Source organism: Elephas maximus, chromosome 2 (assembly GCF_024166365.1).
Source record: "Elephas maximus indicus isolate mEleMax1 chromosome 2, mEleMax1 primary haplotype, whole genome shotgun sequence".
Classification (NCBI taxonomy): Eukaryota; Metazoa; Chordata; class Mammalia; order Proboscidea; family Elephantidae; genus Elephas; species Elephas maximus.
The window spans coordinates 47,242,293-47,257,237 of NC_064820.1; the positions used below are offsets into that span (position 1 = coordinate 47,242,293).

Sequence of the window (14,945 nt, forward strand, 5' to 3'; positions counted from 1 at the left end):
GTTTTTGTTCTTATTTCTGTTTGTGAGAATGCTTAATATCATAGGCTTCATAAGGTCCTCAAAAGTCCCATCATTTTAGTACAATGTAACTGAATCAGTGAGCTAGAGAATTTACTAGGCTGATGTGCAAGTTATTGTGCTTCAGGGAGGGGTGGGCTGGAACTGGACAGGGACGTCTATGACGGGCGTAAGGGGAGCTTAACTATACGAAACCAACACAGAAGAGTTCTGTCAGCAACTCCTGGACGTGCCAGTTTGCTGTTTCAACAAGAATGCCTGACCGTAGGGATTATAGTTGGATAGTAAATCTGTTTATCAGTAATTGTGTTAGGTCAAACACCTCCCAGGATGCAGTATTTCCAGCTTCCTCCCGGCACATTTTATAGCTCCCACTTCACAGATGTTCAATGTTTTCTCCCTTGTTGACAATCCTGTTGTGACGCAGTAGAGTTGGTTTCCACCTTTGAAGCACTGAGGGGGCAACAGGCAGATACATTTGGAAGTGGAGGCTGCAATGGAAGAGGAGATAGTATGACTCATCACAATACCTTAGGGTTTGGTTTCACCTAACTCCTTCCCAGAGTGATGAGCTCCTTGATGGCAATGAATGAAAAAGCTTAAACAAAGGCAAAAGCCCCCAAATCCCAGCTGAGGTTGAATGGGGTGATCTGGATATGAAAGCAGAATGCACTAATAAACCGATCAATTACCGTCTCCTGTCAGCTTTGTTTCCACAATGTCTTAAACCTGTTCTTTTCTATCTTTTCTCATTGGCCTTGTTTTAGTATGTTTGTAGTTATTGTTTACCTAGCACGGGGCAGATTATCCAATAGCAAGGTAAACACAGTGCTTGTCTTGCTTACCAGATCATCTGTAGTGAACGATTTCACATTTTCACCACATCAAAGGTTCTGCTTCTAAGTATGTCTGGCATCTATCTCTCTCCCAACCCCACAGCACTTTCCTACAGAATCAAAGCCTCTTTTCAAATTTACAGTCTCTGGCCAGGACGGATTACCTGGTAAGGAAGGTAAGCACGAGCTTACTTGCGCTTACAATCTGTAGTGACCAATTTCACATGAGTTTCTGGTTGTGAGAAAACCAAAAACATATTTTAAATTATTTAAATAAAACCCTTCTTAATAAATATCCAAGTTTCAATTGATTACCCCAAGACATTATGCTAATTTAAGCCATATTGATTAAGTGTTCAAACTTTTTATTATTCTTTTTTTAGACAAACTTAGAGTCCTGGAGTCTGCAGGGATTTAGATATATGTACAGCAAAGGGGTAATAGTAAAGGCAGATATTTTGATGAAATTGTAAACTACATATTATTTTTCTGTCAGATTTGAAAAGAATAATTTATGGGGAAAACAGCAGAAAAAAATGTCTTGGAATAGAAGAGTTCCATGAAGACCTTTTATCCACAATAAATGAGAAAAAACAGAAGCAACTCACTAAACACATCCCCAAATACTTGACCTACCTATTGTAGTATATTTAGGGATCATTTTTATCCTCCCTGCTGTCCAAAATCCCATTATTTTCTGTACGTATTTTTGAAAATAGCATTCTCACAGTAGCAATTCCCAGAGTGATATTTTGAGTACAAAATGCTGTACATTTTCAGCTATTTTCTACCACAAATTATTGTTTCTGGGACAGATGCCAGTAGGGTAATAATGTTGGTCAAGCATCATTAAAATAATAATAATAAAAAGGCATAGTAGTTTTTATCTACAAGGTAGCACTGATTACAATTAAGCAATGTATACACTGGGCCCTGTGTGGTACCAAGGTTGGAAGCTTCAGATGTTGATCTCCTGGTTTGTTGCCAGCAGGTGTGGCCTGCTGACTATGCCTCCCGTGTCCACCCTCTGTCATGAGTTCAATTCTGTGCCTGCTCAAGGGAAATGGGGCCTGATGATCGACTTTCAGTGTATCAGGAAGGAACTGGACTTGGGAGGTAAGACCTCTCTCTTTTCCAGTACTACGCTCAAGAACACTGGGCTGGAATGTGAAAGCAGAGTCAAGTGGAACAATAACGCTTTTGTCTTTTTTTTTTTTTTTTTGCAAAAGCAAGATGGTTTTAGCAAAATTTAGAATAACAATTCAGTTAAGTTCCCATTGCATACTTTCTGCCCTGATTTAAGATAATTTCTCAAAATGTGTCACAAGAGAAATCTAGCTGCCTATCTGGGTTCTGTTACATCCTAATTTCTAACTCACCTTTGCGTATTATATGAAGCTTATTTAGGCTACTTCAGAGTCATATTTCATTTTAGAGTGAATGTACTTCTGTGATGTTCCTGCTTCCAAAACAATTCACAAATGAAATTCCAATAGCCAATAAATTATGGAAAATAGAAATGCAGTGCCACTTTTAATCATCAAGTTGGCAGGGATATAAAAGAGTGATAACTTCCAGGTTTGGTGAACATGTAAGAGGGCAGGTCACTATAGTACATTGTAGGTAGGAATATAATATGGTAAAAACATTTCTGCAAAGCAAGTTGATACATTGTATCAACAAAATTTGTTTTTAAATACGTTTTTAAACAGTTCTACTCTGTCCTATAGGGTTGCTAATGAGTCTAAATCAACTCAATGGCACTGGGTTTGCTATATTTTTAAAATATATATTCATATATTTTAAAATACAAAAATAAATATGTTCTAAAATAACTTCTATCTTCAATTCCAGTTTCTAGGGTATATCCTAAGGAAATCTTAGATTATAAATTTTTCTGTGATGGATTTATCTATCAAAACACTGATTATAATAGCGAAACAGTGGGAAAAAATCCAAATGCCTAACAGTATTAGTTAAATAAATCACAAAAATCCATATGGACTTCTCGCAGACATCAAAAATGATGTGACAGAATAATACACAATGACATTGAAATAGTTTCATGATACATTAGGTACAAAAAGGCCATATATAAAATAGCAGGTAGTGTGTGGTCCCATCTTATTTTTTAAGAATCTGTATTATATACACGGCCACTCCCGAGGTGTGTGAGGTCCCTGGGCCAAGTTTTTTATGGGCTTCTGTTTATATAAACAATTTAAGTCACCTCAATATTATTAAGGTAGTTACTTCTAATTGCGGGCAGGTCATGTATTTTTCCTTCTGTTTAAATCATTTTATATAAAAAATTTTTTTACAATGAAAAGGAATTATTTTTGATTAATGAAAAGGAATTATTAAGGAAGATCACGTATATATGCAAATAAGATACACTAGCTGGGGTGAAGGTTAAGGAAGAGCTTTTCTATTACAGTGTGTAGCCAGGCCTGGAGCTTACCTAAACATTTTTCCCAGTCATAGCAGGTGTCATAGCCACAGGATTCTCTCTTTGTGCTATCCGATGAAAGTTTTACCCTTTCAAGGCCCCATTCTAACTGTGGACCATCTTGGCAGGAACCAACATGTAGAAAATGCAGTTGTTGGTTATTCAAACATTTCTCAGCCGACAACTCACAAGCAGATGAAGTAAAGTGATGGCTGGAGGCTGTATCAAGCACACAGAGTTCTTCTGAATAAGAGCTGTCCAAGAAAGGAAAGCAAGTGTTTACATGTGAAGATCAGAAAAAAAAGAAAGGGTGTATAACCAGTTAATTATGTTAACTTACCACTTACAATCTCTCTCTTTTTAATCCCTCCATTTTATCCTTCATGCTGCCTGGGATTAATTTTTCTAAAATTTCATTTTAACCTTTAACTCCCAATTTTCCACAAATTAAAGTCTGAATTCTTAAACTCTGATAATCAAGATCTTTCATAAATTGGCTGCAGCTGACTTCTCTTCTAGTGTTATTTCCTATCCTCAAAAATTCCGCCTCATCACCTGCCAATTGTATTTATTATCTACTAACCTGAAGAAAAGGAGTCCCTGGATGAGACAAATGGTAAAGGTTGATGGTTCAAATTCACTCAAACCAAAAATAAAAACCAAATCCATTGCTGTTGAGTCGATTCTTATTCACAGCGGCCCTATAGGATGGAGTAGAACTGTCCCATAAAGTTTCCAAGGAGCACCTAGTGGATTTGAACTACTGACCTTTTGGTTAGCATAGGTAGCTCTTAACCACTATGCCACCGGGGTTTCCAAATTCACCCAGAGGTGCCACAAAAGAGAAACCTAGTGGTCTACTTCCGAAAACGTCACAGCCATTGGAAACTCTATGAAGAGCATTTCTACTCTGACACAAATGGAGTTACCATGTATTGAAACTGACTCGACAGCCACTGTTTTTTTTTTTGCTTTTTTAGCATGAAAACACTATTCTCCTTTTGCTGCCATCTCATGCGCTGCTCAGTCGACAATACATTCTTTCTCCTCTGTGTTCAGTTCGATTCTTGGCTACATTTTGAAGTTTCTTTTACCAGCCTAGCCCATGATAGTCTGTACTTCCTCTCAATTCTCTAACACTCACTGATTGCAACATTAATTTAGAACTTGTCATATACAGTTTTATACCATTAAGTAGCTTTTGAAGTGTGACCTTATTCTGACTAAGAGTATAAGCTTTGAAGTCATTCCCTGGGTAACCTGCTTAATCTAAGTAGGTCCTACCACCAAGATGTAACAAGTAGTCACAGTCTTTCTCCTGCTGAGAGGACATGATGGCGGTTGCTCCAACTTGTGTATCCTCTCTGAAGACAACTTTAGAGTCAACAATCAGTGCACCAGTGTGTAAGATTGTTTCCAGGAACTGGCCTCTAGAACCCACAGCTGAGAACAAAAGATGGCTTTCTAAATGCAGAGAATCTAAGCTGTGGGTCCAGCCACTACACAAGCTCCTCCAACTCCAAATATAAGAGGCCCGAGTTGTACAGAAAGAGGCTATTGAGTTATGGACAAACTGAGAGAGGAGTTCCAGGGGGTAGTCTGTATTTCTACCATTTGGTAGGACAAAGATTAAGAAAGCAATTTCCTCTGGATTAAGTGGACAATGTAAAAAGTGTAGGTATTCCCAAGAGGGCTTTTTGCTGAGTGAGGGACTCCAGCAACAAGAAGTTATGAGGTGGGCTGCTTGTGCTGAATAGAACCGCCTTTGAGTGGAATCTTTCCCCTGTCAGTGGAATTATCAGAAAAAGACCCCTCTAAAAAACAAAAACCAATAAATGTGTTTTTATAAGCATCTGGTCACCTACAGCACAGAAGAACATGAGAACATGACTTTAACATAATCAGTGTTAAAAGTGAAACATCGTAACTGTGACCAAGTCTTTTGGCTTCCAACCCCATCATTCTCTATTCTTTTCTCCAACATTTTTTAGGTGTACAATTTAGTGATATCAACTACTTTAATTATGTTGTGCTATCATCACCCATAATCATTGCCAAATTTCCCATCACCATAAACAGAAACTCATTGCTTACAAAACAATGACTCCTCCCTTTCTGCCTCCCTGCTGCCCCTGGTAAGAAGCACTCATGGCACAACGGTTAAGCACTTGGCTACTAACTGAATGTTTGGTCGTTTGAATCCGCTCAGTGGCTCTGAGGAGGAAAGATCAGGCGATCTGCTTTCTTAAATATAACCCATGGCTACTAAGGCGATTCCGACTCATGGTGACCCTATAGGACAGAGCAGAACTGCCCCACAGGGTTTCTGAACTGTAACTTTTACAGAAGCAGACTGCCACATTTTTCTCCTGCAGAGCAGCTGGTGGGTTCGAATTGCTGAACTTTTGGCTGATAACTTAACCACTGCACCGCCAGGACTCCTTCCCGTAGAGACTGTATCCTAGAAAACCTTATGGGGCAGGTCTACTCCCTTACATGGGGTTGTTATGAGTCGGAATCAACTCGACGGCACCTAGCAACAACAACGGCACCACCCCTGTTAACCATGAATAAACTGTGGTCTCAGCACACTTGCCTATTCTAGATATTTCGTGTAAGTGAGATACAAAATATTTTTCCTTTCATGATTGACTTGTTTTACTCAGCATAACGTTTTCAAGGTTCATTCATGTTGTAGCATGTATTAGGACTTCGTTTTTCTTTATGGCTGAGTAATTCTTTCCTCCTTAGTAATTTAACTCTAGTTTTGTTCAGAGTGGCTGTGCATCTTGCCAAAAGATTGCATTTTACTGCGTGCCTTGCAGGCAGGTGTTACTGTTGTTAGGTGCTGTTGAGTCTGTGTGGACTCTTAGCGACCCTATATGTAATAGAATGAAACACTGCCTGGTCCTGCACCATACTCACAATCACGGTTATGCTTAAACCCATTGTCGCAGCCACTGTGCAGGTAGGTGTAGCCATGCGTTATTAGTCTCTTAGGGCTGCCTGAACAAAGTACCACAAACTGGGTGGCTTAAAACAACAGAAATTCATTCTCTCACAGTTATTGAGGCTACAAGTCTGAAATCAAGATGTTTGCAGGACCGTGCTCTCTCTGAAGATTCTATGGGAGGAATAATTCCTTGCCTTTTCTAATTTCTGGTAGCCCGAGACATTCCTTGGCTTGTAGAGGGGTCACTCCAATCTCTGCCTCTTCATTACATGGTGATCTTCCCTCTGTGCCTCTCTGTGTCTGTCTCTCATAAAAAGGGGACCAGTCGTATTAGGTTAGGGCCCACCCTACATCAGTATGACCTCATGTAAACTTAACTAATTATATCTGCAGTGACCCTGTTTCCCAATAAGGTCACATTCTGAGGCTCCAGGAAGGAGACGCACTTTGGGGGAAACTATTCAACCCAATACACCATGTGAGTAAGTGAAGGTTAGTAAGGAGGAATCAGGTGATGGGTTTTCCAGGAAATCTCCTTAAAAAGAGGAGATGTGCCCATTTTTAGTTTTTCTTCTTCCCTGCTCTGGCAGAGCAATCTTGGATCAAGAAATAACTTTAAAGATGTTAGAGTAGAGAGCTGGAAAGACACTCAGCCCCACATGAAATGACAAAGTCACCTTACTAGCCTTCAGCTTCCTACCTCTGCATTTATTTTGTGCAATAGAGAAGCAAAATTTTATTTTAAGCTAATGATATTTTGGATTTGTCTGTTAAACTTAGCTGAAACTAGCTCTTAAGCAACCTTGCCACTTCTGGGTTGGTTCATGTAAAGAAAAGGCAGTTACACGAACACAGAGGAGGCAGTAGTGGCAGTCACATGCGGACCTGCCATTTTTCTTCTCCATGCTCTCTGCCGCAGCATGAAGGAATAAATTGGTAAAGCTGTGTGTGTGTGTGTGTGTGAAGTCCATGGTCATAACATTTTTTCCGTTTCAAGCTTTTAGAATCACAATTTTTTCCTATATTTAAGGGAAAGGGGAAGAGCTTTGAGATAATTGGGTCTGGAGTTTTAAAATGGACAGGAATAAATCCTTATAGCCCAAATAGGACTGTTTTAAAAAACAAAAGCCAAGCAAACTTAGGGATGCAAGCTGAACGATAATTAAGAAAGCTTGCTACCAAGTGGAGAAAGAAGCATTCAACGGAGCACAGGGGTATAAGTCATGTGAAAAATTAATATGTTCCATGTTTGTGCATCAATAAGCTCAACTCCTCCACCAAGTTGGTTACCCTAGATTGGCTTTTCCAATTTCCAGACACAGTCCATAGGGTCTCTCTTACCTACAGTCTTCTGCTGGAGACATACAAATGCATTCAGATCCTGACTGTTTTTGTCCCAGCTGACAATGGCCCTGTAATTTTGTCAGAATATCTGAAACAAAAAGAGATAAAAGAAAAGTGCACCACAGGACTCTACATGGGAAGCTTGAATTCAGGGCAAGGAGGCAGTGGTGAAAGATTCTCATTTATCTCCTGGAGTTACAGCACTCATTTTGGATTTTCCAAATACGTTGTCATGAAATATTCTATTGGAAAAGTTCTTTCCAGTTCTCACGAGCTGTCATTTTTCAACCTCAAATTGCCATTAAATTCAGAGAACTAAAGAAAATAGAATTAGCGATATTTATGTTCATTTGTTTTTCAAATATGTATTGAGCACCTAAAGTGTTTCTGGCACTGTGCTAGGTTCTGGGCATAGTGGATAGAGTAAAATCTGATCCAGACCTTCTGCTCATAGAGCTTACAGTCTTTTGGGGCAGATAGACAGTAATCAAACACAGTAATACAGATAGAATTGCTGCTGCTATTAGTGCTGTTAAAGAGAAAGCATATAATCAAGAAAATTGATGTAGCCAGAAAGGTTGGGAATGGTAAAATGGGGAGAATGGAGAGTGTTCAAAGGAAAGAAAGTATTAGATAAAATGTGCTCAAAAGAGAGGCAGCCTGTGACTTTCCTGGAACTGTAAGGAGGCCAGTGTGATTGAAGTAGAGAGAAAGAAGACCATGGAGCAAGAAGCAGCCAGAGAGTAGATGGTTTCCAGGCTGTGCAGCATCTTATAGGACATTTGAAAGATATTTGTCTTTATTTTATAAACAGGGGGAAGTCTTTGATGGGTTTTATGCAGATGGTTGTATGACAAAATCAGATCTGGATTTTGAAAAAGAAATTCATGCTGGCTTCACCATGGAGAAGGCATGGTGATTTGGAGAGTCATGGTGGACAAGAGGGCCATGGGTAGACAATCTATGAGGATATTATAGTAGTTCAGGTGAAAGACGATGGTAATTTGGACTAAAGCCCAACAACAACAATAACACTTGGGGTATATTATATGAAAGGAGAAACTTTGGGTTTCTTTGTTTGCTGTTGAGGCCCACCCAGAGAACCTTAACTGGCTGAGTTGGAGCTGGTGCTGACCTCCCAAGCCTGTTGGATGACAGTAGAACTCCCTGGTCTGGATCTGACATTCACAGAACCAAAATGGCCTTGGTAAGAAAGTAATTGTCAGGAAGAAGCAGTAGGCAGGCTTTATCTAGATAGTCTGCTACATTAGATGGCAGAGCAGGTTATTCAGCTCATAGTTTCTTCTCTTAACCTACCAGCTAGAAGGTTTGATAGGGGAAGGAGGTTTATGCTAGACGTAAAAATAAAGATTTTTAAAATTTGGTTGGTTTTCTTCATTTCCTACTATTACTGACTATTAGGACCCTCATTCCATATGATGAAATTCAGCCCAGAACCTCCATGAACATGGAGATGTGCAGCCTGTAAGGCCTCAGGTACTAAGATTTACACTGACTTGGGATTGATTTTCTTTTTTTGTGTGTGTGTAGCTATGCATCTTTGCCCTTTGTAAATAAATCCACACTTAGTTCCGGCAGAGAGTCCAAGCTATAGATTGTTTCCAAAGAGAATCAGCTTTCACGTAGCACACAGCACTGCTCTGTCACTAGTGTTTAGAAATTTTCAGTGATCACATGGAAGGAGCCTTTGTTTCCCCACTAAGCGTAGAAGCCTGAGCTGGTGCTCAGCTGCCCCACACTCCCGGGGATTTGCGAGCTACATGTGGATGAAAACACTACTCAGTCTTCAAAGTGCTGAGGGCAAGGGGATCTTCTGAAGTGAGGTAGGAGGTGTCAATTCCTCAGAAGAAAGAAGGAACTGTGAAGGCATACAGCAACTCACTCCTGCAGGAAGTGACACCCTCTTTCACATAGAAAGAAGTAAGAGTCTTTCCCCGGCCAAGTGACAGCCTAAAATTCTCTTTACCTTACTGTTCTCCACACATTGAGAGGAAAGAGCGTTCTGATTTATTGATTATTTTGTTTCTCCTTCTATGACTCCCTTCACTGATCTTTAGTTCTTTCAGTATTGTAGGAGAGGAAGCATATAACGTAGGATATTTATCTCCTTTATCTAGATATAAAACGTATCTTAGTTTAGATTATGATTTAAATTTCTTTTCTAATCACAGAGTTGTATTGTGCATCTGAGCTCACACACATGCACCATTATGTATATAGGGAGGAGGATCCTCCCTAAGGTACCCCGGGATTTTAACTCTCTAAAGCCAGCAGTTGCCCATCCCTCTGACAACATCAGGCTTCAAGTGAAAGCAAGATACAATATTAACCTGAAAGATTCTCAAGAGGTCTCCATACCAATAATGTTATTTAATGTTACTCAATATATTAATTTCCTCCTTCCCTAAATATTTTATAAATGCTGAGAAGAGAATAAAGAAGGCAACATGGCAAAGAGCTTGGAGGAATTAGCGGAGCTGGTGTCTAGTCTCTGTTTGACCCAGACCGTGTAACCTTATGTTTAATTTAGCCTCTCTGTGCCTCTGGCTTTTCCATAAGTAAAACAGGCCAAATCATATCTGATCTCAGCTACCTCCACAAGAATTCTCTGATTACAAAAGAGGAATTATTTCAGCAAGTATATTGAGAACTTTGGAAGATATGAATTTTAACAGAAGCTCTCATAACTGTCCTCCAATTAACTGTCTTGCCAAATTAACTACTGTTCTCCAGTGCCCTTGTACCAGCCACCTGTTGAGCTATATGTATACTAACAATCTTCTTTATTTGCAAATCTATTTATGCCAGCTTTTTTTTTTTTATAGTTGTTATAGCTGGTGGCCCAGTGGTTAAAAGTTTAGCTGCTAACCAAAAGGTCAGGAGTTCGAATTCACCAGCCGTTCCTTAGAAACCCTATGAGGCAGTTCTACTCTGTCCTACAGGGTCGCGATGAGTTGGAATCAACTCAACAGCAATGGGTTTGGTTTTTGGCTTATACTTGTTATTGTAATTGTGCAAGGTGATTAAATATTAAATAAACTGACACAATAAAGGAAGAGAAAGGAGTATTCTTATGACAACTAGGTCAAAAACATTGAACAATTTAATAAAGGTGATCAGCAAAAAATTTGTTTTAAATTAGTTGTGGATGGGACTTCTGTAAAAAATCAAGGAAAAAAAACCACATTTAATCTAAAAGTATTTTCTAGTCAGTTTTCTTCAATATGCTTCAGCTCTCTTCAAAACAACGGTTCTTTACTCTGGGTGCACATTTGGATTAGCTAGAAGAGCTTTTAAACAAATGCTGGGCCCTCCCCCAGTTCAGTGAAATCAGTATGTTGGGGATGGCAGCCTGGCCATAGGTATTTTCTGGAAAAGTGTCCCTCGTGGAGTTAAAAATCATTGTTTTAGAGACACTGATATGAGATAACATAGGTGAAGAGTTATGAGTGTGCTTTATTTGAGGAAGATGCTTTGAAACTCAAGTCAGGAGACCACACAGGAAATAAAATCCCTTTGTCCTACACTGGAAAATTGATGAATGCCATTTTTATGTTTTACATTAAAATCAAATGCTTCATTATGTGTGTACTCCTTTTTTTAATACCCAGATACTCAGAGTCACTGTACCAAAAAGAATTGGTTGATTTTCAACCATTTTGGGAGGTAGCATATGAACAAGAACTGATGGTACTGAAGGAAGAAGTCCAAGCTGCACTGAAAGCATTGGTGAAAAACAAGCCTTCAGGGACTGATGAAATATCAGTTGAGATATTTCAACAAATGGATGCAGTGCTGAAGGTGCTCACTTGTCTATGCCAAGAAATTTGAAAGACAGCTACCCGGCTGACTGGGTGGGAGAGATTCATATTTTTGCCCATTCCAAAGAAAGGTGATCCAACAGAATGCAGAAATTATCAAACATTATCATTAATATCACAACAGGCAAGTAAAATTTTGCTGAAGAAAATTCAAAAGAGGCTGCAACAGTACATCCAAAGGGAATTGCCAGAAATTCAAGCCATATTCAGAAGAAGACATGGAACAAGGGATAACACTGATGATGTCAGATGGATCTTGGCTAAAAGCAGAGAATACCAGAAAGATGTTTACCTATGTTTCATTGACTAAGCAAAGGCATTTGACTCTGTGGATCATAACAAGTTATGGATAACATTTTGAAGAATGGGAATTGCAGAACGCTTAATTGTGCTCATGCAGAACCTGTACATAGACCAAGAGGCAGTTGTTCAAACAGAACAAGGGGACACTGCGTGGTTTAAAATCAGGTTGTATCAAGGTTGCATCCTTTTACCATACTTATTCAATTTGTATGTTGAGAGAATTACTCAAGAAGCTGGACTATATGAAGAAGAACACAGCATCAGGATTGGAGGAAAATTCATAAACGACCTGTGATATGCAGATGACACATCCTTCCTTGCTGAAAGTGAAGAGGTCTTGAGGTACTTACGGACGAAGATCACAGACTACAACCTTTGGTATGGATTACATCTCTGTGTAAAGAAAACACAAATCCTCACAAGTGGACCAATAAGCAACATAATGATAAACAAGAAAAAGATTGAAGTTGTCATTTGACTCAGATTTTATTTTACTTGAATCCACAATCAACACCCATGGAAGCAGGAGTCAAGAAATCAAAAGATGCATTGCATTCGGCAATTTTGCTTCAAAAGACCTCTTTAAAGTGTTAAAAAGCAAACATGTCACTTTGAGGACTAAGGTGAGTCTGACCCAAGTCATGGTATTTTCAATCACTTCATATGCATGCGAAAGCTAGACAACGAATAAGGAAAACTGAAGAAGAATTGATGCCTTTGAATTATGGTGTTGGTGAAGAATATTGACTATACCATGGACTACCAGAAGAACAAACAAATCTGTCTTGGAAGAAGTATAACTAGAATGCTCCTTAGAAACAAGGATGGCAAGGCTTCATCTCACGTAATTTGGACATGTTATTAAGAGGGACCAGTTCCTGAAGAAGGAAATTATGCTTGGTAAAGGGTCAGTGAAAAAGAGGAAGACCTTCAATGAGATGGCTTGACACAGTGGCTGCAACAATGGACTCAAACATAACGATGGTTGTTACGATGATGCCGGACTGGGCACCATTTTGTTCTGTTGTTCATAGGGTTGCTCTGCGTCAGAACCAACTCAACTGCACCTAGCAACCATAACACTTTTTTAATGGCCCTTTATTCAAAATTTGTAGTTAACTATCAATTCTGTTCTTTCTAGAAGAGAGCCCTTGTATTCCTCAAAATATTGAAGTTTTGTATTGGGAAGGAAAGTTGAACTCACCCTCTAAAGACAAGATTTGAAAGCTTGAACTACAGCAATAACTCCCCATTTGCTGCCTGACCTCGTTACTTACTTAAGATGAAATATAACCTAGCCCTTCAGTAGAATCTTCTGGCTTCTCCCTCAAAACACACTTAAGGGATAGCATTGCTGTAGGTAATATACTACCAATCTTGGGGTGCACCACCTTAGCAGACAGCAGAATCCTGAGCTACTACTCACCTTTCTCACAGGTGAGTGAGTCTGAAATGGGTGGTGTCCAGGAATCCCCACTGCATGTATACTTTGATGGCCCAGCTACTACAAGGCCTTTGGGGCAGCTTAGCTCAATGGAGTTGCCAATTTTATATACTCTTTCGAAGGGTGACAGTGTGAGGACTTCCGGCAGAACTGGCTTGAGGCACCCTATCCCTGCAAGGAGAAAAACATTTCAGATGTGGAGCAGAATACTCAAGCAAATGAAGTTAGATTTTATACAACCAAAGAGGTGATTTTAGTGAGATTTACTGCATTCATTAAGCTATAGTGCCTCCTTTTAATCAGAAAACCTGGGAGTTAAGGATCCCAGGGAGTTCCTGGGTGGTGAAAATAGTTCAGTGCTTCACTACTAGCCAGATGGTTGACAGTTGTATCATGTCCAGAGGCTCCTGGGATCACAGGCCTGGCTATTTGCTTCCCAAGAGTCACCGCCTTGAATACCCTGTGGAGCAGTTCTACTCTGCACACTTGGGGTTGCCATGAGTTGAAATTGACTCTGTGGCAAGTAACAACAACAAAAGGATCGCAGGACTTTCCTCTGAGGTTCTTCCACGAAGAAACTCCCTTTAGTTCCATTACCTGAGGTTCCCTTTCTCAGGCACTGCCTCTGACACAATCAACTTTTGTTACATTAGTAGGATCTTTACTTTTCAAGAAATTAATGTCTTGCCTCTTCTCTCTAGTGGGTTTCCTCAAAAGCAAGTCACTACATTGTGGGTAACAGAGAGGGAGGATATTCTAATTGACATTCACAACTCTGCTTCGTGGTGTACCATAATAGCTTTTTTGGGTCCCCATTTGAGCTTTGAATCTTGTTTTTGATTTTACTGTTACATGGATATGTGCAAAGTTTACAAGCTCTTGAGAGTTTTCTTTACTCTTCCTCAGCAAACGATGTGACTATGCTCCAAGGAGGGGTGCCTTGGAGAAAGCTGCATCACATGAAAAACTCCATTTATGATACATAAAGAGTGTAAGTATCATCTTTCTGGGACTCATCAACTCGTACCAATTTGTGCAGCAGGCAAGGCAGATGTCTGTGGTTATATGTGGTATGCAGACTTCCTGAATTTCTTCTCAAGTGCATATTTCACATCCCTGTGAGTATGAAGCTAAAAGACAGGGACAGTAGAACTGAAACATGATGATATTTTGAAATCTAATTTTAGCAAAGGAGTCCTATTTTCTGCTTCACTAAATCTTTTTACCAGAGTTACTGAAAAAGTAGTAAAATACACTGATTTAAGTGTATGACTATGCTGTATTTATATTGGGCACATTCATTCTTTAGAGTAGTCACACCAAATGTCTGCCTGGGTTCTCACGTTGGCATTGCACGTCTCCTTGCCTCCAGGTCTGGTCTGGTAAGCATCTGAAGTACTGGTACCCAACAGCTTTGAATCCAGTAAAGCAGAAAATTTCAACTTCTTCCCCAACTGAGTATAGTTTCTTTTCATTCTAGAATTAAAACAAAAAACAGGAAACTATTAATGCTATGAATAAAGAACTCAAAACACCTCAGGGTCATCCTGGATTCTTTGTATTCGTTCACTCCTGTGTCTGCTTAGTCACAGAGTCCTCTCAAATTCTACTTCTAAATATCTCTCAAGTTCTCTTCTTCTTTCCTGTGCCATCATCACTGCCTTTGTTCAGGGAATTTACTGTCTCGTGCCAGGACAACTTTCTACCTGGTCTCTCTTATTGTTAGAATCTTCCTCTTCTAATCCAACTTACATAC

At 39.5% G+C, this 14,945-nt stretch overlaps 1 protein-coding gene across 1 annotated transcript in view; it reads right to left on the reverse strand.

The window, feature by feature from the left end:
* Nucleotides 1-327: 327 nt before the first annotated feature.
* C6 (complement C6) overlaps nt 328-14,945 on the reverse strand; it is a 75,547-nt gene continuing 60,929 nt past the window's right edge. The window contains exons 13-17 of the mRNA XM_049857977.1: nt 14,533-14,665; nt 13,172-13,360; nt 7,598-7,688; nt 3,316-3,557; nt 328-509 (exon numbers count right to left, since the gene is read on the reverse strand). Of these exons, the coding sequence (XP_049713934.1) occupies nt 328-509; nt 3,316-3,557; nt 7,598-7,688; nt 13,172-13,360; nt 14,533-14,665 (837 nt within the window). The remainder of the gene's footprint in view (nt 510-3,315; nt 3,558-7,597; nt 7,689-13,171; nt 13,361-14,532; nt 14,666-14,945) is intronic.